The following is a 24,676-nucleotide window of genomic DNA, read 5'->3' on the forward strand; positions in this document are numbered from 1 at the left end:
TTACAAGCCTCCACTACCTTTCCCAGGAAGATTTAAGAAACAGATGGTTGAAAAATACAAGGCATTGTTTGACAAACAAGTTAGAGAGATTGAGCTTAGGATGCCTCTAATAGATGCCTTTGTGATGATCCCTCCTTACCAAAAATTCTTGAAAGATGCTGTGATGGAAAGGATCAAAGAAGTTCAAGGGATGGTGATTCTCAGCCATGAGTGTAGTGCCATAATCCAAAAGCAAGTGAACCCTCAAAAGCTAAGAGATCCTGGTTCCTTTACTCTACCTTGCTCTATAGGGCCCTTAACCTTCAATAGATGCCTTTGTGATTTGGGAGCCTCAGTAAGCCTAATGCCTCTATCAGTTGCTAAGCGCCTAGGTTTTACAAGGTATAAGCCATGCAACATCTCCCTAATCTTAGTTGATAGATCAATAAGATTACCACATGGTGTTTTGGAAGATCTACCAGTTAGAGTTGGAGCAGTGGAAGTCCCAACAGACTTTGTAGTCTTGGAAATGGATGAAGAACCAAAAGATCCTTTGATCTTGGGGAGACCTTTCCTAGCTACAGCAGGAGCAATAATTGATGTGAGACAAGGGAAGATTGATCTCAACTTGGGAGAAGACCTCAAAATGACATTTGACATTGTAGAGGCTATGAAGAAACCAACAATTGGAGGACAAGTCTTTTGGGTTGAAGAGTTGGACAACTTATCAAGAGAATTGATGGAAGAGCTAGTAGAACAAGATCACCTTAGAACTGTTTTGACCAAAAGTGGAGAGGAAGCGTTTATCCATGAAGAAACTAAGGCCTATGAAGATATATTGGACTCCTGTGGAGAATCACAACATCCAGAGGTTTTTGAGGGGTTACCAGCATTAAGAGGGGAAGTCTGGACAGTTCAAACAGCAGATACGGATAGCTCGACCACCCACTCGAGCATACACTCGATCGAGCGCCAACACTACTCGACCGAGTGCACTGCCGAGTCCCCCACAGACGACTGGTCTGAACTGAATGCACCAAAAGTAGAGCTAAAACCTCTCCCTTCTGGGCTAAGGTACGTCTTTTTAGGTGAGAACTCTACTTATCCTGTGATAGTAAATGCTAACTTGGGTAGGAAAGAGCTTGATTTGCTAGTTGTTGAGCTAAGGAAGTTTAGAAAAGCTATTGGTTATACTTTGGATGACATTAAAGGAATTTCACCTAGTCTCTGCATGCATAGAATCCACCTTGAAAATGAATCCTACTCTAGTATTGAACCTCAAAGAAGGCTTAATCCCAACCTAAAGGAAGTAGTCAAAAAGGAGATTCTAAAATTGCTTGGAGCTGGTGTGATCTATCCTATTTCTGATAGTACTTGGGTCTCACCAGTCCACTGTGTCCCTAAAAAAGGAGGAATCACTGTAGTAAAGAATGATCGTGATGAGTTAATTCCCACTAGAACCATAACAGGACATAGAATGTGCATTGACTATGGGAAGCTTAATTCTGCTACTAGGAAAGATCATTTTCCTCTTCCATTTATTGATCAAATGTTGGAAAGATTAGCCAATCATACTCATTACTGTTTCTTGGATGGATATTCTGGATTTTTCCAAATTCCTATTCATCCCAATGATCAAGAGAAGACAACATTCACATGTCCATATGGTACCTTTGCATATAGGAGGATGCCATTTGGATTATGTAATGCTCCAGCTACCTTTCAAAGGTGCATGATGTCAATCTTCTCTGATCTTATTGAGGATGTGGTTGAAGTTTTTATGGATGACTTCTCTGTCTATGGAGATTCCTTTTCTTCTTGTCTTACTAATCTATACAAAGTTTTAAAGAGATGTGAGGAGACAAATCTAGTCTTGAATTGGGAAAAGTGTCACTTCATGGTTGAAGAAGGGATAGTTCTTGGTCATAAGATTTCAGAGAAGGGTATTGAGGTTGACAAAGCAAAAATTGAAGTCATGGTTCAACTTCAACCACCAAAAACAGTCAAGGACATAAGAAGCTTTCTTGGTCATGCTGGATTTTATAGAAGGTTCATCAAGGATTTCTCAAAGATAGCTAGGCCATTGACAAAGTTGCTTTGCAAGGAGACTGAGTTCAACTTTGATGAAGATTGCTTGAAGGCTTTCAAGGAAATCAAGGCTGCTTTGATATCAGCCCCAATAGTCCAAGCTCCAAACTGGGATCTTCCATTTGAGATTATGTGTGATGCTTCAGATTTTGCAGTAGGAGTAGTTCTGGGGCAGAAGAAAGATAAGAAGCTGCATGTTATTCACTATGCAAGCAGGACCTTGGATGAAACTCAAGGAAGATATTCAACAACAGAGAAAGAGCTTCTAGCAGTGGTCTTTGCCTTTGAAAAATTCAGAAGTTACTTAGTAGGGTCCAAAGTAATTGTGTACACCGATCATGCTGCTTTGAGGCACATCTACTCAAAGAAGGACACAAAACCAAGGTTGTTAAGATGGATTATGCTTCTCCAAGAGTTTGACATGGAAATAATTGATAAAAAAGGGATAGAGAATGGAGTAGCTGATCATTTGTCCAGAATGAGGATAGAGGAGGAGATTCCAATCGATGATTCAATGCCTGAGGAGAAGCTGATGCAAATAGGGACAACTCGGCCTCCAACTCGACCGCCTACTCGAGCATGCACTCGACCGAGTATGTTTGGGCACACGATCGAGCAGGATGAGATGGAGGAGTGGATGGAACTTGAAAGTGAAGATCTACCTTGGTATGCTGACATAGTCAATTACAAGGTGTGTGAAGAAGTCCCAGCAGATATGGACCCTTATAAAAAAAAAAAGCTCCTCAAGGACATCAATGGGTACTATTGGGATGAAACTTACTTATACAAAAAGGGATCAGATGGGTTGTTTAGAAGGTGCATAGCAGAAAATGAAGTTGAAGGAGTGCTAGGGCATTGTCATGGTTCTACTTATGGAGGCCATTTTGCAACTTTCAAGACTGCCCAGAAAGTCTTACAAGCTGGTCTATGGTGGCCTACACTATTCAAGGACACTCACAAGTTCATCACAAAGTGTGATGCTTGCCAAAGAATGGGAAATATCACAAGAAGGAATGAGATGCCCCAAAACCCAATTCTTGAAGTTGAGATATTTGATGTATGGGGAATTGATTTCATGGGACCTTTTAATCCTCCTTCAAATGGGAATGTCTACATATTAGTGGCAGTGGACTATGTCTCCAAGTGGGTAGAGGCTATTGCCAGCCCTACTAATGATCATAAAGTGGTACTTAAACTTTTTAAGACCATAATCTTCCCAAGGTATGGAATTCCAAGAGCTGTGATTAGTGATGGAGGAACACACTTCATCAACAAGATCTTTGAAGGAATGCTAAGGAAGTATGGAGTTAAGCACAAGGTGTCTACAGCCTACCACCCCCAAACAAGTGGACAAGTTGAAGTGTCAAACAAACAAATCAAGGCCATTCTATCAAGAATAGTAGGAGCAACAAGAAAGGATTGGTCTAGTAAACTTGATGAAACACTTTGGGCCTATAGAACAGCTTTCAAGACACCTATAGGAAGAACCCCATTCCAACTGGTCTATGGCAAGTCTTTCCATCTCCCAGTTGAAGTTGAGTACAAAGCCCTATGGGCAATCAAACTTTTGAACTTGGATCTAGAGACAGCACAAGCTAAGAGAAGCCTTGAATTGCATGAGCTTGAGGAAATCAGATTGGAAGCTTATGAAAACTCCAAAATCTACAAGGAAAGAACTAAAGCCTTCCATGATAAGAAGATTCTCATCAAAGACTTACAGGCTAGAGACCAAGATTTGCTTTACAATTCAAGACTCAAGTTATTCCCTGGGAAGTTGAAAAGTAGATGGGGAGGCCCTTTTGAGATAAAGGAGATCCTACCATTTGGGGCTGTCACACTTCTCAACAAGGATGGTAGTGAGTTCACAGTCAATGGTCAGAGAGTTAAGAAGTATTTGGGAGAAAAGGAAACACCTGAGAAGTGCACAATGCTTCTCCAAGATGCTCCACAAGCCTAAAAAGGCATCAAAAGTCAAGCTTAGTGACTTTAAAACAAGCTCACTAGGGAGGAAGTCCCTAAGGTATCCATGTACATATTGTTTACGGTTTTTGGTATTTTGATTTTTGGTTTGGTATTTTCATGATCAGGGAAGCAAGGGAGACCAGATAGAAGAGGAAAAGAAGACTCGTGGTCCAGCTCGACCCCCCACTCGAGCACGTACTCGACCGAGTGCCGGTCGATTACCATCGTCGAGCTGCCCCAATCTCCACCTCCAAGTCATCAGCAAGACCCCAACTACTCCTATGACAGCATGCAGATGGATGTGGACAACTACTTCCACAATCCCTAAGGTACCACTATCACCTTCACTTGTAAATATCATTGCATTTGATGTTGTGTTTTGTTTTCTTTTGTTTTTAATCTTGAATCCTCAATCAAATTTCTTTCACACAGGGACTGTGTGATTTAAGTTTGGGGGAGGGTTTGAGATAGCATTTGATGTTGTGTTTTGTTTTCTTATTTCAAATTTTTAGCATCATCATGTTAATACTTGCATAGCATCTAAGGCATAGAAAAACCCTAAAAATTTGAATTTTTTTGCAAAATTCTTTATAAAAAAAAGAGTGTTCATGTAGTTTGCATTGCATATTAGGATCTTGTTTATCATGTTTCATGTAGGATTGTATAGTATTTGCATTAGGGATCTATGATGAGTATTCCCTTGTTAGCTTGTTTATTCACTAGACTAGGATCAATGCCCAAGTTAATAGTACTTTGATGCTAGTTGAGTGGTTAGAAGCATAAGATTGAACCAAGCCTTGAATTCCTACATTGCATTTGGTCTAAATTGAAGCATGTTGAGATTTGAAACCATTTCCTATTTATAAGAACCTAATATTGACTTTAAATTATCAATGTGTGCATTGCCTTAAACTCATGGATACCATATACATATTTGGATCATCTTCTTCCTTTTTACCACTCTTGTTGATCCAAGTAGCTGATTTCCTCATTAAGAATCAGTACCCCTACCCCTAAACCAAACCTTCTTTCAAGCCATGTTTATTCTTGTGTGTGTGAGGCCTTTTTGGGATTGAGCTTGGTAGAAAGTGTTAGGTTTGAACTGAGAAGAGTAAAGCCTTGTGTAGTTCTAGTTTGCATTTTTCAAACTAGATAGGATTAGGTGGTTCACTTGTTGGGTTTGGGACTTGGCTGTTATGAAAAGAAAAGAGGAAAAAGAGAAAGAAAAGAGGGTAGAGTCTTTAAGAGGAGAATGTGTTTAAGTAAAAGTCTAGTGAAAGGATGGGAAGTAAAAAAAATGTTGAGAATGGTTCTAATTAAAGAAAAGAAAAGAACGAAAAGGAAAGTCTAGCAAAGTGCTTATATGTCTTAAGAATAAGAAGAAAAGAGAACCATAGCAAATAAGTAAGAATCGCCTATCCCACTAGAAAGATCAAATAAGAAACATCTCCTAAGACTTGAAAACCAAAAGAGAAAAGGGTGAAAAAGAAAAGAAGAAGTTAAAGGGTAGAACTAGGATCATTTGGGTTTAGATTACTAGGATAAAACACTTTGGGAGCCTTTGGGTAGACAAGGTTTTATTCTTGTATGTGTCTAGATGTTCTTACCTTTAGCATTCTTCTAAAGCTCAATCCATTTTCATGAGAGAACCTTGGTATTGATAAGCCCTGCTCTAAAAAGAGACCATCATCGTCTCAAAGCCTTTATTTCCAAGCCAAATGAGTTTAAGCATTGCATAGAATTGATTCATGTCCTTGATTAATGAATGTTAAAGGAAATGGTTGATTTGAATGTATGTGGATGTCTAAGGCTCAAATCAATAAAGGTTGTGATATGCTTGTCTAAAGTCTTTAAGTATAGCTCATTCAACTTGCATCATAGTACTAGTAACTTGGACATTGATTCTAGATAGTCTATTTGCAAGCTTTAGGAGCTGAGATCCCACTTTCAAACCTCACCTACCTTCTTTTGTCTTGATTATTTGCTTGAGGGCAAGCAAAGACTAAGTTTGGGGGTGTTGATGTTCATATATTTTACCTTGTTTTCCATTAGTTTATTCACAACTTTTGCATCTTTTGCTATCCATTTAGGCCATTATTGTGTAGCTTTAGGACTAATCATGCATTAGAGTATAGTTGCATTGCATTTGCATCTTTTCATGCATAAACAGGTGATTTTGGAGCTTAAGGAGCATGGAAGCAATGCTGAGGAGAAGTGAAGCAATCCTGAGGAGAAAACAAGAGAGTTAAGGCTGAAGAATCAAGGTCCAGAGTCCAACTCGACCGCACACTCGACCAGACACTCGACCGTGTGATGAGAAGGACTCGACCGAGTGGAGAATGCACGAGAGAAGCCAGCTCGACCAGCCACTCGACCGAGCACTGGTCGAGTTGACCGAGCCGTTGACTGCTTTGACTTTTTGTATTTTTAGGGCTTCCACCTCATCTCCTATATAAAGCCCTTGTACCTGCAGCCACCAAGGAGTCCAGTTTTTTAGAGAGTCTAAAACCTAGTTTTTACCTTTTTTAGATTTATTCCTTTTGCACTTTCTTTTATTTTTAGATTTTGTATTTGTTTAAGAAAGAAAGACTAGATTCTTGTATTTTGTTGGTTTCATAACTTTCAAGATATTAAGATTTCGAGTTTCATTTCTTCATCAATATTGTAGATCTCTGTTTCATCTTTCTAATAATGCAAGTTTCAATATTTTCTGGGTTTTTGACTTATTTCACCATGTGTTCTTGTGAGTAGTTTGCTTAGGACCTTGAGGATGGGTTAGGCTGGGTTGATCTTGTGGTTTATTTGATTTGGTCAAGCTTGATTGTTGTAGATCTCTTCTAGGCTAGATGTTCTTAATGCTGATCCTATATCTGAGAAGGTAGGGTTTGATTTCAAGCATCTTAGCATCACACCAATGTTTAAGGAGCATAGATAAGGCTAGATCTAGAGCTTACCATTAGGCTTGCTAAGAGATTAGAGGTCTTGTTTGGTTTGAGATGTATTGCTTAATGCCTGCTTGTGTAGATTCTTTACTTTGTGAGAACAAGTCTAGAAATGCATAGGTTTGATTGTTTCTTGCCATGAGAGTGGATTAAACATGTCTTAGAATAGTATGTCTAGAGATTAGCTCAAAGTTTGCTTGAGATTTGTTGACCAAGTTAGATAACCACAATGATTAGCTCAGCCCATGAATCCCTCCTCAAGGCCTTCTTTGTTTATTAATATCTTAGTCTAAATATCATTGCTTGCTTGTTGTTTGATTCGTTTTTGCATTGCTCTGTTTTTATTGTGTTGCTCTGTTTTCACGTTTAGTCTAGCTCGACCCTGTACTCGACCTACACTCGGTCGAGTGCTGCTCGAGTTCGTCCCCAGAATTTGTGTTCATGCTTTGCAGTTGTCCTGTCTTATCTCTTGTTTCATTCCTGTTTTGTTTCTCTTGCGTTCACTTAGTTTTCTGTTCATTACTTGTCTTGCATTAGTTCATTAACATAGTTTCTATTTCTGTTCTTGCTACTATAATCATTCTGTTTCATTTGCATTTAGTTCTTAGTTCTTGTAGTTTGCTTTCTGCACTTTGCATTTTCATTATAGGATTGTTAGTGACAAACATCCTTTACATCTGGCTTGACTTAGATTCTTATACACATCTTAATTGTTCACAATCACTCAGATAGGATTGACACCTCTTATACTGCAACTGCATAAGGGGAATTGAAACACCCTGACATCCATTCATTCATAAATCATCATTCCATTCATCATTCACCACACCACAAAAAAAGTCAGTTTCAATAACTCTCCTAATCTATAAGGGATTTGTAAACAGTCAAGCTTAAACAATCTAGATAAACATATCTCTTTACCAGCCTATCCCATCTCTAAGATCCTAGTCCACTACTCAGATCTACAACTCATGATGAAGAACACAAACCTAGAAAATGATAAAATAGACATGAACAGATAGATAATGATGAGATGAACAACTTAATACAAAGAAGTAAAAGCAAATAGTCGACAGATCTAAAGATATCTAGATTACAAAGTGTTTAAAAGATAAGATGATGCAAAGAGAATAAAGTTGCTAAAAGTAGCAAAAACTAGGTTATAAGCTGCTTCACTAGGACTCTAAAGGACTACAAAGGATTGACTGTGTGGATGCAGGTACAAGGCCTACTTATAGCAAAGTGGGAAAGCCCAAGTTGGCTAGAGGACAAAAGAGTAAGTCGGCTGACAAAATGCTCGACCAAGTGCTCGACTTGTGGTCGATCGTGTGCCAGGTAGAGCATGGGCTCGAGTGACTGCCCAAACTCTTCTAAACTCCACTTTGATCTTGATTTACTTCACTGGATGTCTTCTCCTTGATCACTACTTCCTTTTAAGCTCCAAAATACCTGTTTATACACACAAATATGCAAATGCTATGCAAATTCTATCCTAATGCATAAAATGAAGCTAAAATACAGGAAAATGCTACAACTAGCTAATAAACAATGCAAAACAGGAGATAAAAGTATGCTTAAACATGGTAAAATAGAGAGACATCACATATTCTCGAACCTTGTGTTCCAATCTTGAGGACACCTCATAGCAACAACAACCTAAGAAGAAATCAACCAAGATTTCAAATCTAAATTAGAAACATATATAATAAAAACTTAGAGAAGTCAAAGGTTACAAAGGCATAGCTGAACTCATGACATGAACAATGAAGATTACCCATGTTTTTCCATTTCATTCAATGTATAGATTCCAATATCAAAAAGTACAAACCATCACTCATAAGACTTGACTAAGCTCAGCAAGTTAAAATCAAACCAATATACTCCAAATTTAAACATGATAAAAATCGGTAAATCTCAAATACTAATGCAAATATGAAATTGGTACTTTTACAGCTAAATCAATCTAAGAGGCAACTTATAGACCAAAAGGATTGATGGAATCATGAACGATATCTGTATCAAAGCGAGAATCGAGGATCTGAGCGGAGGAGAAATCAAATTTCTTCAGGAATTGGCTAGCGCATTTGAGATGCTTGAACTTCTTGTCTACCTCCTTCATCCAACATGACGTCTTCGTTTCTACATCCTCCTTCACATCGAGAAGCTTCGGTGGTGGTCTCAACAACATAGAAGAAAACGGTGACAACCGCTCCCCCTCCTCCAATCCTAATCCAGTAGGACGCTTCGCCGGCCGTAAGCTTTGAAAGCTTCACCTGAATGTATGAAAAGCTTAAGTTTAATATTCGATAAGTTATGTAAAAGATATAATTAATTTTATCATTTATTTATATCACAAATGCTAGTTTTGAGTAATTTGAGAGTGTGTGCTAGGTTTGGAAGAAAAACTTAGATTAGTGCTATTTTAGGGTATTTCTCAATTTAAATTTGTTTTTCTAAACCAAATTTTACTTTCAAACTCATTAACAATAAGCTTAATTAACACTAATCTAGTGCTCATTCACCATCAACTCAAAAGATGAGATAACTTTCTTAGATAAAAAACCTAATAAAACTTCATTTTTAAACTGACTATATCTATATATAATGTTTTCTTACAGAAAATTGTATTTATTAAAAATAAGACCTAATAAAAATTAAATTTATAAAAAATAACCAGGCCCGACCCACCCATAAAGCAGCCAAAGCATTTGCTTTAGGCCATAAAATATAGGAAAATTTTTAGGGCCACATCTTCAAGTGATTACGTAGGTCAGCTGGCTACGTGTCATGCAATTAAGTAGCTTTTCATTGGTTTGAACCTCCTACTCTGCACCTTTTTTTATTACGTTTTTTTTCCCCTTTTACAGTTTTCTTTTTTCGTTTGCTTACATTTTTGTTTTCTTTTTTTTTTGTAAGAATTGTCGAAATTTTTTAATTAATTTTGTATAATTCCTGTTTTTAACAAGAAAATCTTCAAATATTAGATTATACTAGATATTAAAATATTCAAATTCTTCAAACAAAACAAAAATTAAAAATTTTACACAAGAACATCGATTATTGCTGCTATTGGGTATCAGGGTAAGCTTTTGTTTTTTCTTCTCCTTAACTTTAATCCTTATTTTATTATAATAATACCATATTATCAACTGTTGTGACTTATTATCAAATCAAAGGTTATGATTTAAAAATAATAAATGTATTTGGGAATTAGGGATTGCAAAATCATGTTCGTCTCGTTCTGTTTACATCAATAATCTTATGTTTCTATTTTAGTTTCAATAATTTAAACTATTTCATGATTATAAGTATATGTTTTGTTTGTGACTATGCCTCCGGTTAGTTTCAGAACACATGCCCATGGACATGAAATAAGACAAAAGAAAAAAAGAGAAGAAGAATCAACTAAGTCTCAAACTAATGACATGTTCAAGTATGTCACTGTAACGAAAAAGTTGTTGACAATCCTGGTTTTGAAGATGTTGATGATGTTGAGAAAGAGTTGCACACTGACGAGCCACATGGAAGTGTTAATATGGATGTAAACATGGAGCAACATGTGAATAAAGATTCGACAGACACCCAAGAAGATCAACAGGAGTATGTGGATATGATCTAGGAAACTGGGCAAAGATTAGACAAAATGAGAGAGATTTATTAGTGAAAAATGGTCCTCCGGCTAAACTACCAAGTAGTTATCTATTTCCGAAAGATAAAATTGGTAAGTGCTTTTCTCATTCATCGTATACAAGAAAAATGAGCAATGGAGAACAACATGATAGGCGACAGTTAATTTACTCAAAATCAAAAGATCTTACCTTTTGTTTGTATTGTAAATTGTTTAGTCATGAAAAAAATCCTCCTCTATTGGCAAGTATCGGCTATAATGATTGGAGAAATAGTTCGTCGCGGTTACGAATTCATGAAACTGGTCATGGCCATATTTTATGTATGACTAGGTGGACATAGCTAATAACAAGACTGCAAAAGAAGATAACCATTGATAAACAGTTGGAGGAAGAAATTAACAGGGAGAGATAACATTGGAGAGATGTGTTGCTTAGAATAGTTGCAGTAGTTGAAACTCTTGCCACTAGAAACATAGCATTCCGTGGAGAGAATGAGAATATTGGTGATCCGAAGAACGGAAACTTTTTGGGAATGATTGAGGGGTTTGCGAAATTTGATCCAGTAATGAAAGAGCATTTTCGTCAGTTTAAACAAGGTGAAAGTCAATGTCATTACCTTAGTCATAAAATTCAGAATGATTTCATTGAGATGCTTGCACATTCAACATTAATTTTCAACTTACGATCAACCAGTTCATCAACAAGATTCTAGAAGCAAAGTATTTTGCGGTTATTCTCGATTGTACTCTTGATGTTAGTCGTAAAGAGCAATTGACTCTTCTTATTCGATGTGTGGATACCTCAACAACCTCACCCAGAATTGAAGATTCTTTTTGACATTCTTAGTAGTCAAAGATACATCAGGTAAAAGACTTTTTGACATCTTGCAAGAGGCACTGGTTGATCTTAAGTTGAAAATTCATGATGTGAGAGGGCAAAGATATGACAATGGGGCAAATATGAAAGGAAATTATTAAGGAGTGCAAAGCCGCTTGCTTGAAGTTACCCCAAGAGCATCTTATACTCCATGTGGATGTCATAGCCTTAATCTAGCTTTTTGTGATATGGCTTCCTCATCTACAAAAGCTGTGTCATTTTTTGGGATTGTTCAACGTCTTTATTGTTTGTTTTCATCATCAACTAAGAACTGTGATATATTCAGGGAAATGGTTGGTGGCATCTGACTAAAACCATTGTCGCAGACTCGTTGGAAAAGTCGGATCGACAGTGTGAAACTTATAAGATTTCAAGCTCCAAAAATAAAAGATGCCCTATTTTATTTGGCTGAAAATAGTGATAATCCAATGCATAGAAGCGAAGCTGAATCTCTTGCAGAGAGTGAAGTACATGGAATTGGAGGTTTTGATTTTTTGTAAGAGATGCCCTATTTTATTTTAACATTGTAAGCAAGCTCCTTCAATCAGAGAACATGGATATTTATACTGCTATTTTTCAAATGAAAGGGCTTGTTTCCTTCTTGAAAGATTATAGATAAACTGGTTTTGAGTGAGCGAAAGTTGAAGCTACATGGATTGCAAATGAAATGGAGAATGAATCTGAATTTTATGTAAAGCCGAAATGTTCCAGAAAAAGGAGAAGACATTTTGATGAATATGTTCAAGACATTGATGAAGGTACGGTTTTACAAGGTGAAGAAGGCTTTAGAGACAATTATTTTCTAAACATCATGGATCAAACGATTGTTTCTGTTGAGACACGATTTGAACAATTTGAAAGGTATGAGCAGATTTTTGGATTTTTATTTGATTTAAAGAAGTTGACATCAGCTAGTGATGATGGGTTGTTGGAATCTTGTGTTAAGTAAGAAGCATTTTTAACGCATGGTGAACATTCTGATGTGGATGGAAAAGATTTATTCTTAGAGCTTAAACTTCTAAAAGAAGTTTTACCAAAGGAGATGAAAAGGGCTATAGAGGTGTTGGATTTCTTAAAAAAGATGGAGGGTTGCTATCCAAATAGATGGATTGCTTACCATATATTGTGGACAATTCCAGTTTCAGTTGCTTCTGCAGAGAGAAGTTTTTCAAAGCTGAAGCTGATAAAGAATTATCTACGATCTACAATGTCACAAGACAAGTTGAATGAATTAGCAATGATGTCTATCGAGAGAGATATGATCGAAGAACTCGAGTATGAGAAGCTAATGAATGAATTTGTTGCGATGAAGGTTAGAAAAGTTTTTTTTAGATTGTTTTACATTGTTCAAGTTTTTAATAACTTTTTAAAATATTGTTTAATTATATTTTAGTATTTTAATGATTTTTTTTGTTTATTAGATTTGACATAGAAAATATGCTTTAGGCCACCAAAATTCAAGGACCAGCCCTGCTTTCAACCGCATGCTCCAAAAAATTTGATCATTAATTGTTGGCTTTATTTGTTTGGTCCATGGGTCAAACCTGCGTGGAAAGAAAAGCTAAACTATCTTGAAAGATTCTAGAGCTTCTGCCGTCTTTACTTGTATTTAAAAATATAAAAATAGATGTTATGTTTAAAGCTTCACACAAAACTTTAAGACCTTAACTTTCTTTGTGTATAATGAATATAGCTAGCGATTCAATGATACCGCAAAGGAGATGCAAGAGGATATGCCAATCTTTCAAAACGATAGGTGCCTGAATAAAGTTAGCAACCAATGACAATTAATTACAATCAGAGAGTTCTCTGAAATTTTAGTCAACATTTGGCATATTTTATGTTATTAAAAATAATACTCCATCTTTAGATACATATGATAGAGAATCAAGATAATTTTGGAAATAAATGATTTAATGCTCTTTTTTTGGAGCAACTAAGATTTAATACTATCTCAAAACATGCATTCACACTTTAAAACATGCTAGTTACTCAGAAAAAAATAATGTGAATTAGAATTTATTTATGGGTAATTCTCAAAAATAGTACACATTTCAGTTTTTGTTCCAAAATTAGCACACACTCTTAAATATTCCAAATTTAGCACTAATTTGTATATCATTAAAAATAAAATATCCGTATATTAAAACAATAATCTATTATCTCACATCTGAACAAAATAGTGAAATTGTAGCGACCGTGTTCTCTCTCACTCCTCCCTCTCCGTTGATTCCAAAACCAAATGCAAACAATGTACCACCGGCAAACCCAATCAGATCTGAATCGGAGGTGAGTCATCGTCGGCCAGTGTATCATCGTCGGTTAATCAACGGTGGTATCTCGTTCGCGTTTTGGATTCATGATTCTTCTTCTTCCCTGATCATCTTCTTCGTCTTCGTGTCACTGTTCATCATCTGGTATTCGTGTCACTGTTCATCATCTGGTCTTCGTGTCACTGGTCATCATCTGGTCTTCGTAATGGAAGCTTTATATCCATTTTCACTTGCTTTTCTTCTTCTATTGTAGAAATTTTAAGCATTGTAACTTTTATATGTATGTGATTTTAACTTTTCTAAATCCCTAAAAAACCTAAATCACCATATTCTTATCAATTAGTTAGGCTAGTATTTGAGGACATAAACAAACCAGAACTTGAGATGATTTTGTGTTGGCTTTATGTGTGTATGATTTTCAGTTGTAATTTTTATGTTTGTTGAAAATTCAGGAAGCATTGTTGAAAGTTCAGGAAGCATTGTTGAAAGTTCAGAAATACTTTCCTGAAACATATTCCATGTTTTCATTTTTTATTGCAGGAATTAGGGATTGAAGATTTCTCGAAGCTACGTGGTGTACGCAATATGCATGTATACTTTAGATATTCTTTAGGAGTGTGTTGACATTTAATAGGAGTATGTTCCTTTATCTAGTTTTACTTTATATGTTGTTTAGATGTCAATGTTGTTTGAGAAACATTTTTACATTGTTTTTGGTACTTGTATGATGTTTCTACATCATAACAGTGTCACATGTTTTTGTTAGCACTTTAATTTTACTGTGATTGAATTTCAAGAAGGATTTTATGAAATTAAGGAAGGAATGTATGAAATTCGGGAAAGATTCTATAAAATTTATGAAGGTCTCTTTGAACTTTATGATGACCTTTATGAAAAACTTTGAATTTCCTAACATCAAAACTTTATAATGACTTTTATGAAAAAACTTCATAACCGCTTACAAGAGATTGTGGAAACATTGATTCAAATTTAGGAATGATTCTTTGAAAATAAGGAAGGAATTATCAAATTTCAAGAAGGTTTTCATTGAGAAAAAAGAAGCAGACATTTGTGATACATTACCCCTTACTAATGGAGTAATATATCATATATTACTAATTCTAATGGTGTAATTTGTGATACATTGGGATAAAAGATAAATACAGAGATTTAAATACATATTTTTATGAGTTTATGAAGGATTCCAAAGTGTTTAGGAAGATGTTCTTGAAGTTCATGAACGTCTTCCTAAATATAAGAATGAACATCTATGTGGCTAACTTTGGGTTTGATTTTTGTATGTCTCTGAAAGTTGTCAAACTCATCATTTTTTCTGAGAAACTATGAAAATTGTCGAACTCTTGAGAATATAAGCATTAGCTTATATTTTCCACAATCATTTTCTCTCTTAAAATTCATGATGGCTTTCATAAAAACAAAATTATTTAGGAAGGATTAAATGATAGTTCGTGAATGTCTTCCTAAATGTCTGAAAGCAGATCCAATTCTAAGTTAAGCGAACTAAGACCCAAATCCAATTTGTGTTACATCGCTGCAACTCAATTCACCGTTGCGTTCAGCTTTTTCTCTATACTAAGCTTTCGTCCATCATTTTTCCAAATTGAGCTGTCAAAGTTTCGATATACTTCTTCTTGACTTCTTCTTCTGTCGTTATCGTTACCTCCTTTGACAACAAAGTGGTGGGAAACGATGATGGTTCGAACAAGCAAATCATTACGACATCGGAGGTTAAGGAGACTGTTACGACGAAGAAGAAGTACTCCGGTCAATGATAGAGTCGGCAAAAGCGGAGGAGTATGGTGAGTTTCTTCTGGAAATTGTTGAGGACAAAGGCACATGAAAAAAACCCAGATATAATAATAATTGTATAAAATAATAAATTATCCTAATAATTACAAATGCTAATTTTGGAAAATTTAATCATGTGTGCTAAGTTTGGAAGGAAAAGTCAAGAAGAAGTGTATCGAAGGAGGTTACGATAACATGACATTAAATGTGTTATCTTAGAGTATTTCTCTTTATTTATTTATTTAGAATGAACACCTTTTAAAATAATAATGTGCATTGTAATCAGGCCCGGCCCATACATAAAGCAGCCGAAGCATTTGCTTTAGGCCATACAATATAGGAAAATTTTTTGGGCCACATCTTCAAGTAATTACGTAGGTCAGCTGGCTATGTGTCATGCAATTAAGTAGCTTGTCATTGGTTTGAATCTTCTACTCTGCACCTTTTTTTATTACGTTTTTTTCCCTTTTTACAGTTTTCTTTTTTTCGTTTGCTTACATTTTTGTTTTCTTCTTTTTTTTTGGTAAGAATTGTCAAAAAAATTTAATTAATTTTGTATAATTCCTGTTTTTAACAAGAAAATCTCCAAATATTAGATTATATTAGATATTAAAATATTAAAGTTCTTCAAACGAAACAAAAATTAAAAATTTTACACAAGAACATCGATTATTGCTGCTGATAGGTAACATGATAAGCTTTTGTTTTTTCTCCTCCTTAACTTTAATCCTTATTTTATTATAATAATACTATATTATCAACTGTTTTGAATTATTATCAAATCAAAGGTTATGATTTAAAAATAATAAATGTATTTGGGAATTAGGGATTGCAAAATCATGTTCGTCTCGTTCTGTTTACATCAATAATCTTATGTTTCTATTTTAGTTTCAATAATTTAAACTATTTCATGATTATAAGTATATGTTTTGTTTGTGATTATGCCTTCGGTTAGTTTCAGAACACATGCCCATGGACATGAAAAAAAGACAAAAGAAAAAAAGAGGAGAAGAATCAACTAAGTCTCAAACTAATGACATGTTGAAGTATGTCACTGTATCGAAAAAATCCCGGATTAATGATGAAGTTGTTAAAGATGAAAATCCTGGTTTTGAAGATGTTGATGATGTTGAGAAAGAGTTGCACACTGAAGAGCCACATGGAAGTGTTAATATGGATGTAAACATGGAGCAACATGTGAATAAAGATTCGACAGACACCCAAGAAGATCAACAGGAGTATGTGGATATGATCCAGGAAACTGGGCAAAGATTAGACAAAATGAGAGAGATTTATTAGTGAAAAATGGTCCTCCGGCTAAACCACCAAATAGTTATCTATTTCCGAAAAATAAAATTGGTAAGTGCTTTTCTCATTCATCTTATACAAGAAAAATGAGCAATGGAGAACAACATGATAGGCAACAATTAATTTACTCAAAATCAAAAGATCTTACCTTTTGTTTGTGTTGTAAATTGTTTAGTCATGAAAAAATTCCTCCTCTATTGGCAAGTATCGGCTAAAATGATTGGAGAAATAGTTCGTTGCGGTTACGAATTCATGAAACTGGTCATGGACATATTTTATGTATGACTAGGTGGACATAGCTAATAACAAGACTGCAAAAGAAGATAACCATTAATAAACATTTGGAGGAAGAAATTAACAGGGAGAGATAACATTGGAGAGATGTGTTGCTTAGAATAGTTGCAGTAGTTGAAACTCTTGCCACTAGAAACACAACATTCCACGGAGAGAATGAGAATATTGGTGATCCGAAGAACGGAAACTTTTTGGGAATGATTGAGGGGTTTGCGAAATTTGATCCAGTAATGAAAGAGCATTTTCGTCAGTTTAAACAAGGTGAAAGTCAATGTCATTACTTTAGTTATAAAATTCAGAATGTGTTCATTGAGATGCTTGCACATTCAACATTAATTTTCAACTTAAGATCAACCAGTTCATCAACAAGATTCTAGAAGCAAAGTATTTTGCGGTTATTCTCGATTGTACTCTTGATGTTAGTCGTAAAGAGAAATTGACTCTTCTTATTCGATGTGTAGATACCTCAACAACCTCACCCAGAAGCGAAGCTGAATCTCTTGCAGAGAGTGAAGTACATGGAATTGGAGGTTTTGATTTTTTTGTAAGAGATGCCTTATTTTATTTTAACATTGTAAGCAAGCTCCTTCAATCAGAGAACATGGATATTTATACTGCTATTTTTCAACTGAAAGGGCTTGTTTCCTTCTTGAAAGATTATAGATAAACTGGTTTTGAGTGAGTGAAAGTTGAAGCTACATGGATCGCAAATGAAATGGAGAATGAACCTGAATTTTATGTAAAGTCGAACTGTTCCAGAAAAAGGAGAAGACATTTTGATGAAGATGTTCAAGACATTGATGAAGGTACGGTTTTACAACGTGAAGAAGGCTTTAGAGACAATTATTTTCTAAATATCATGGATCAAACGATTGTTTCTGTTGAGACACGATTTGAACAATTTGAAAGGTACAAGCAGATTTTTGGATTTTTATTTGATTGAAAGAAGTTGACATCAGCTAGTGATGATGGGTTGTTGGAATCTTGTGTTAAGTAAGAAGCATTTTTAACGCATGGTGAACATTCTGATGTGGATGGAAAAGATTTATTCTTAGAGCTTAAACTTCTAAAAGAAGTTGTACCAAAGGAGATGAAAAGGGCTATAGAGGTGTTGGATTTCTTAAAAAAGATGGAGGGTTGCTATCCAAATAGATGGATTGCTTACAATATATTGTGGACAATTCCAATTTCAGTTGCTTCTGCAGAGAGAAGTTTTTCAAAGCTGAAACTGATAAAGAATTATCTACGATCTACAATGTCACAAGACAAGTTGAATGAATTAGCAATGATGTCTATCGAGAGAGATATGATCGAAGAACTCGAGTATAAGAAGCTAATCAATGAATTTGCTGCAAAGAAAGTTAGAAAAGTTTTTTTAGATTGTTTTACATTGTTCAAGTTTTTAATAACTTTTAAAAATATTGTTTAATTATATTTTATTATTTTAATGATTTTTTTTATTTATTAAATTTAACATAGAAAATATGCTTTACGCTACCAAAATTTAAGAACCGGCCCTGATTGTAATTCTTTTTATAAAAAGTATATAAAATACCCTATAAATATATAAAAATCGAAGGCCAAAAATACTTTTAGATACTTAGTTTTAGGTCAAACATAATAACGGTCCACTAATCTGATTATGTTCTGTTTCACGATCTTCCAGAATCAGACAACAACAACAACAAAGTTCGTTGTGCTGTTTTTTTTTTTTTTTTTTTTTTTTCCGAAAATCAAAAAGGAAAAAAAACCTTCAAAATAAAAAAAAAGAAAAAAATATACAAATCTTAATTAACTGAAACCACGTGTGTATCGTAGATTTAGATACAAGCTATAATTATCACACACCGTTTCACCTATTTTATCTCCTCCGACCAATACTTAACGGTTACTACAACTCATCTCATCATCATGGCGTCTTCTTACCTTAGAATCTCTCTTTCCTTTGTCTTCTGGGCTTTGCTACTCTCACCGGCTGTGTCACAGTCATCATCTTCTTGTTCGTCACAGACATTTTCCGGCGTCAAATCTTACCCTCACTGCCTCGACCTCCTTGACCTCAAAGCCTTTCTCCATTACTCCTATGACGCATCTAACACAACCCTCTCCGTTGTTTTCTCTGCTCCACCTTCAAAGCCTGGTGGATGGATCGCTTGGGCTATTAACCCTAAATCCACCGGCATGGCTGGATCTCAAGCCCTCGTTGCCTCTAAGGACCCTAAAACCGGCGTCACCTCCGTTACCACCCTCAACATCATCTCATACAGCTCTCTTGTTCCCTCGAAGCTCTCGTTTGAAGTGTGGGACATTAAGGCCGAGGAGGCGGCTAAAGACGGTGGAGCTTTGCGGATCTTTGCGAAGGTGAAGGTTCCGGCGGATTTGGCGGCTAAAGGGAAGGTTAATCAGGTTTGGCAGGTCGGACCTGGAGTGTCCAATGGAAGGATAGCCCCTCATGATTTCAGCGGTCCAAATCTCAACGCGATGGGAGCGCTCGATCTGACTGGAGCCACCCCATCAGTCCCTGTTTCCGGGGGCGGTGAAGGGAACTCTAAGGTTCATAAGAGAAACGTGAGTTTTTATTTGATTACATTTTTTTGTTTTTAAAACCGTTCTCTCCAAAACTTTGGATCCTTTGGCTTAACGATTTGAATCTGAATTGGTAGATCCATGGGATATTGAACGCTGTGAGTTGGGGAATTCTGTTCCCGATTGGAGCCATGATAGCTAGATACATGAGGATATTTGAATCAGCAGATCCTGCTTGGTTTTACCTCCACGTGTCATGTCAGTTCTCGGCGTACGTCATTGGTGTAGCCGGATGGGCCACCGGACTTAAGCTAGGTTCCGAATCCAAAGGTATTCAGTACAACAGTCACCGAAACATAGGCATCGCTCTCTTCTCTATTGCCACTCTTCAGGTAATTATTAAACCAATGCTAATCCTCATTAGGACCATGCATTAGAGTGTTATTTGTTATACTAGTGGATATTGCAAGTTGGCCAATAGAAAAGATATGTTTTGTTCTGTTGTTGAACTATGCTTTTGTGTCTTTTTGCGCGTGTTTAAAGATGTTTGCGATGCTGTTGCGGCCAAGGAAGGACCACAAGTTTAGATTCGTTTGGAATATTTACCACCACGGAGTTGGATACTCTATCCTCATCCTTGGAATCATCAATGTTTTCAAAGGTCTTAGCATCTTAAACCCAAAGCATACTTACAAGACGGCTTACATTGCTGTGATTGCGACCTTAGGAGGCATTACTTTACTCTTGGAAGCTGTTACTTGGGTCATTGTCCTCAAGAGAAAATCTGCTAATTCTACTAAGCATCCTAAGCCTTAACCCGTGTTGGCACTTGGTATAGTTCAAAGAGTTTGTATTGTTTTATTTATTTTCATTTGAGTTAGAAACTACATTATATCTTTCTCCACAAATCATGATTCATCCCTAGACATTGCTTGTTTTAATGATGATGACTACTGCTTTTGAGGTTTATGTATAGTAGGAGAAAAGAAACACATATATGTATTAGTGTTTGTGTTTTTTTTTTATCGTTTGTTATTGTGATTCAAAGTACTTGTAGGGATTTTTTTAAAAACTTCTATCTTTCCAATCCTTTTTAGATGATGTCTGAGATTATGACGAAACGAAATATGATCAAAAGTCTACGTGGGGTAAAACCACACTTGTCATAAGATTTATTTTTGGGTATTTTGAGTGATGATAAGTTATCATTGATGACATTTAAAACTTTAATGCGTCCACCTACTCACGAATCAGCTTTAATTACATCCCAAATTTATAAAAATATACTATACATTACGAGTATATTTTTTTTTTTTCAAATTTTAGTGGAATACATTTCTAATTTTTTTTTTAGCGATGAAATTCAAATTCTAGTGGAATTCTCTTTCGAAACTTTTTCAACATTGTTTCGACTTTTCTTTCCTATAAAAGTGGTTTGCACTTTGCACTGGTCTACCCAGGATTGACTCACATATTACACCAACAACAATAGATTTTAATTCGCGGTACATTGCAGGATAAATTATTAATGAGTAACAAATTGAAATTTTAAATTGTATTTTATTTGTTAAATTTGTTTGTTTTCTTTAATGTTTAAGATTAAGATTATATAATTGTATTTGGATTACTAATTTTATGTTTTAATATGCAGGATACCGCGAGACCATTTGATTTTTACACAATATTAATTTAATCAACTTAATTAGATATATTTATTACTCTAATAATAATATTGTTAATTAACTAATGAAATGATGTTTTACAAGTATATCACCGAATTATTGTCATTTTAACTTTTTAAGAATTTAAATTCTTAAAAATAAAGAACCAGAGTATATATACCAAATAAAATTTCTAAATTTAAATGTTTGATAAATCAAGCTCTTTACTAATTCGTATTTCGAAATCATTTTGGTTTCTTTTATAGTATGACTCTAAATCCTTGACATATTTTTCCAAACGATGTGGGATATTTGTATACACATTTTTTTATTAATCGATTGAGTAATATATGCCCTTTAAAAAAAATTTGAATCATATGTAGAAAAATTCACAAAATTTATCAAATAATGTATTACATAATAATTAAAAATAATTTAAATATAATATCAAATAAAAGTGAAAGGAGAATCATATATTTATGTTTGAATTAGGTAGAGATTTTATGGAAGCTTTATAAAATTTCAATATTTTTTTTTCTAAAGACCTTTCATGCAAGTAAATATAACTAAAAGAATAGATTTTCTAATGTACTTCAAAAATAATAATATAGATTTGGATCACGGTCAAATAAATTAGAAGCAGTTTTTAAATATAATTTAAAATATTATTTGTTTTGGAATCCTTTATTAAAACACATGCCACTGTACCAATAATAACTTGACATGTCAGCAAAACCTAATTTTTTTTTTAAATATCTAAAATAAAAAATGATCGTAGAGAAAAAAAAAGAAAAAAAGGATTAAATCACAAACAAAGATTTTGAAACAATCGAAAAAACTATCTGTCTTTAACTGCTTCGTCCCACTATGCCTCCACGATATCTCACTTTCAACAAAGTCTTCACTTTAAAAATTCATATTATAGTGAAACTTCTATTTGCTTCATCTTCTATCCAAAACCCAAAAAATCAAAAACCTAGATCCATGCAAGAAAGAAGAAGACGAAGGAGACAAGATTGAATCAAAAAAAAGGAAGGAGACAAACAGGTATGATCGTCTATGTTGCACTAAAACAAGTACGGGAACTGGAAACGGGGACAAAAAATGACAAAGTAAAAATTAGTAGATATGGATACGGCATGGGTACTTCAATAGTTTTAAAAATTAGTAGATATGGATATGGATATGGATAAGTCTCAACATAGAAGAAAATAGTTTTAAATAACAATTATAAACTAATTATTGAGGAACTGATTTTCAAAATCCGGATCATCTAATGAAAGGTTTGATAATTCCATAATCGCCGCTTCAGCTTGAATATTACTTTCATCTCCACCAACATCCCACTGCTTGGTCTTTTCAAATTGTTGTGGATGTAAACCAAGTCTTCAGCATGACTTGTATCTAATCTGTTTCTTTTGAGTGAGTGGATAAACGAGTAAGTACTCCAATTGTGTTCAGCAAAAGAAGAAGAGCTACGTTTTCCAAAAAGTTTAAAAGCCAAAGTCTGGAGGAGAGGAGTTTGAGCACCAAAGTTTACCCACTAATTCATAGGTTTCATATTCTCCATCTCCAAAATGCATATCAAATCCTGAAAAGGACCACTCTTCGTGGAGAATAATGCATACTCATTCATCACTTTATTATGATCATCACTACTAGGAAACAATCTCTGGAAGCATTTTATCCTCTCAGTTGAGATTTTTGCATCTTTATGAGGACTAATTCTTGTTTCATCTTCAAGTAGCCAAGCTTAGTATAAAATCTAGGAAATACAAAAATGTGTTATATTTATATAACATGTGGCAAGGTAACAAGAAAAGAACAATTATTTTAAAATCACATACCTTGGATTTAGAGAGTGAGCTAAACAATGTAGAGGAGTGTTATTCTTTGCCCAACGAGCCACCAAGATATCATAAACAACATCATAGAAGAGGCTATATTCATATCCTTGAAGTCCTTCTTCTTTCTTGTATATCTCAAATTTCACTTTCTCAATCATGAAATCCCACACCTCATATACAAAGTGAAGGCATGGCATATCGGTATCTCAATATCTAATCATATCATAGATAGGTCTTGTGAATCGATAATATAAGTGACTTTGTCCCACCAATCATCATTCAAAACACTACTAAAAAAAGTGGTATAGACACGGAAAATTTCGTGGCTGTAACCTATAATACGTAGCTATAAGACTTATTAGCCACGAATTGCTACAGATACATTTCGTGGCTATAGCGTCGTGGCTGTGAGAATCCGTAGCTTTTTGTGGCTACATTAGCGACGATTTACGATGAGCACATTCGTGGCTATTTAACCACATACTAGCCACAACCTTGTTCGTGGGTAAGTAGTGACGGGAGTTGTCGTGGTTTTATGTGGTTCCTATAGCCACCACAAGAATCGTGGGTTTCCGTGGTTGACTTTGTAACGGACGTTGTCGTGGTTTTCCGTGGTTCTTGTAGCAACAAAAATAATCGTGGGTTTCCGTGGTTGACTTAGCCGCAATGTATTTCGTGGTTAGTCCATGGGTAATTTGATAATGAGCCATGAATTTAATCGTAGCTTTTTCGTGGTTACTGGTACGTAAGCCACAATTTGTGTTGTGTGTTTTCCGTATAAAATTTTTTAAATGAGCAGATTTTTTTTTTGTTCATAATGAGCAGATCAAAATTATCAAAAATTATAGCTTTGTATGAAAACAACATAAAAATTATAAAGCTTAACCAATAATTAGGACTGAACATAAACATAATTCAAATATTTTTGGTTTACAAAAAACATAGAGACATGATTTTAATCCAAAATACCAAAAAATAAGTCAAGTCATATGTCACATAATCATATCATTCCTCATTATTATTGTTCTGAGGTTGTAGAGGAGTGGAAGTAGGGACTGATTCACTAACCATGGCAAGAGAACGTGAGGGTGTGATCCATTTGTGAGTTATGGGATCAATGCCAATACCCCTTAGAATCACATGTGTTGAAGCTTTCATTGATGCTGCACATTCCTTTACCACCTTCATGTCATCCTTGAGCATCATCACAGCTTCTTTCAGCATTGCCATATCTGTTTTAACTGCTTCTACATTAGCCTCTAAGCTAGATAACCGCATATCCATGTCAAAATTGCGGGCTAGATGTGAATTCTCATTTGGGCTGACATCCTTATCTTGATCACTGCTGTAATGACCCTCGCCAAAGGATAAATTTTAAAATAAAAATCCCTGGCCAAAAGACGTGGAAATGCCAAGAAAAGAAGGCAAGGAAAGGAGAAGAAGAATTGCTGAAGAAATGTCCGAGAAATTCTGAACGGACTG

General features: G+C 35.1%; 3 protein-coding genes across 3 annotated transcripts; all 3 read left to right on the plus strand.

Annotated features, from left to right (window-relative positions):
• The first annotated feature begins 12,266 nt into the window (after nucleotides 1-12,266).
• LOC109126866 (uncharacterized) lies at nucleotides 12,267-12,706 on the plus strand. The gene is made up of 2 exons (XM_019230752.2): nucleotides 12,267-12,337; nucleotides 12,616-12,706. Exons 1-2 carry the CDS (start codon nucleotides 12,288-12,290, stop codon nucleotides 12,704-12,706), a joined length of 141 nt encoding a protein of 46 aa, XP_019086297.2. The 5' UTR covers nucleotides 12,267-12,287.
• Nucleotides 12,707-18,019: 5,313 nt separating this feature from the next.
• LOC147936211 (uncharacterized) lies at nucleotides 18,020-18,438 on the plus strand. Its single transcript, XM_087468938.1, has 2 exons — nucleotides 18,020-18,075; nucleotides 18,354-18,438. The coding sequence occupies exons 1-2, from the start codon at nucleotides 18,020-18,022 to the stop codon at nucleotides 18,436-18,438; spliced, it is 141 nt and encodes a 46-aa protein (XP_087325064.1).
• Nucleotides 18,439-18,824: 386 nt separating this feature from the next.
• LOC104719161 (cytochrome b561 and DOMON domain-containing protein At4g12980) lies at nucleotides 18,825-20,758 on the plus strand. The gene is made up of 3 exons (XM_010437023.3): nucleotides 18,825-19,728; nucleotides 19,824-20,078; nucleotides 20,230-20,758. Exons 1-3 carry the CDS (start codon nucleotides 19,072-19,074, stop codon nucleotides 20,500-20,502), a joined length of 1,185 nt encoding a protein of 394 aa, XP_010435325.1. The 5' UTR covers nucleotides 18,825-19,071; the 3' UTR covers nucleotides 20,503-20,758.
• Nucleotides 20,759-24,676: the final 3,918 nt, after the last annotated feature.

This window comes from Camelina sativa, chromosome 10, assembly GCF_030686135.1.
Source record: "Camelina sativa cultivar CO46 ecotype springtype chromosome 10, ASM3068613v1".
NCBI classification, from domain to species: Eukaryota; Viridiplantae; Streptophyta; class Magnoliopsida; order Brassicales; family Brassicaceae; genus Camelina; species Camelina sativa.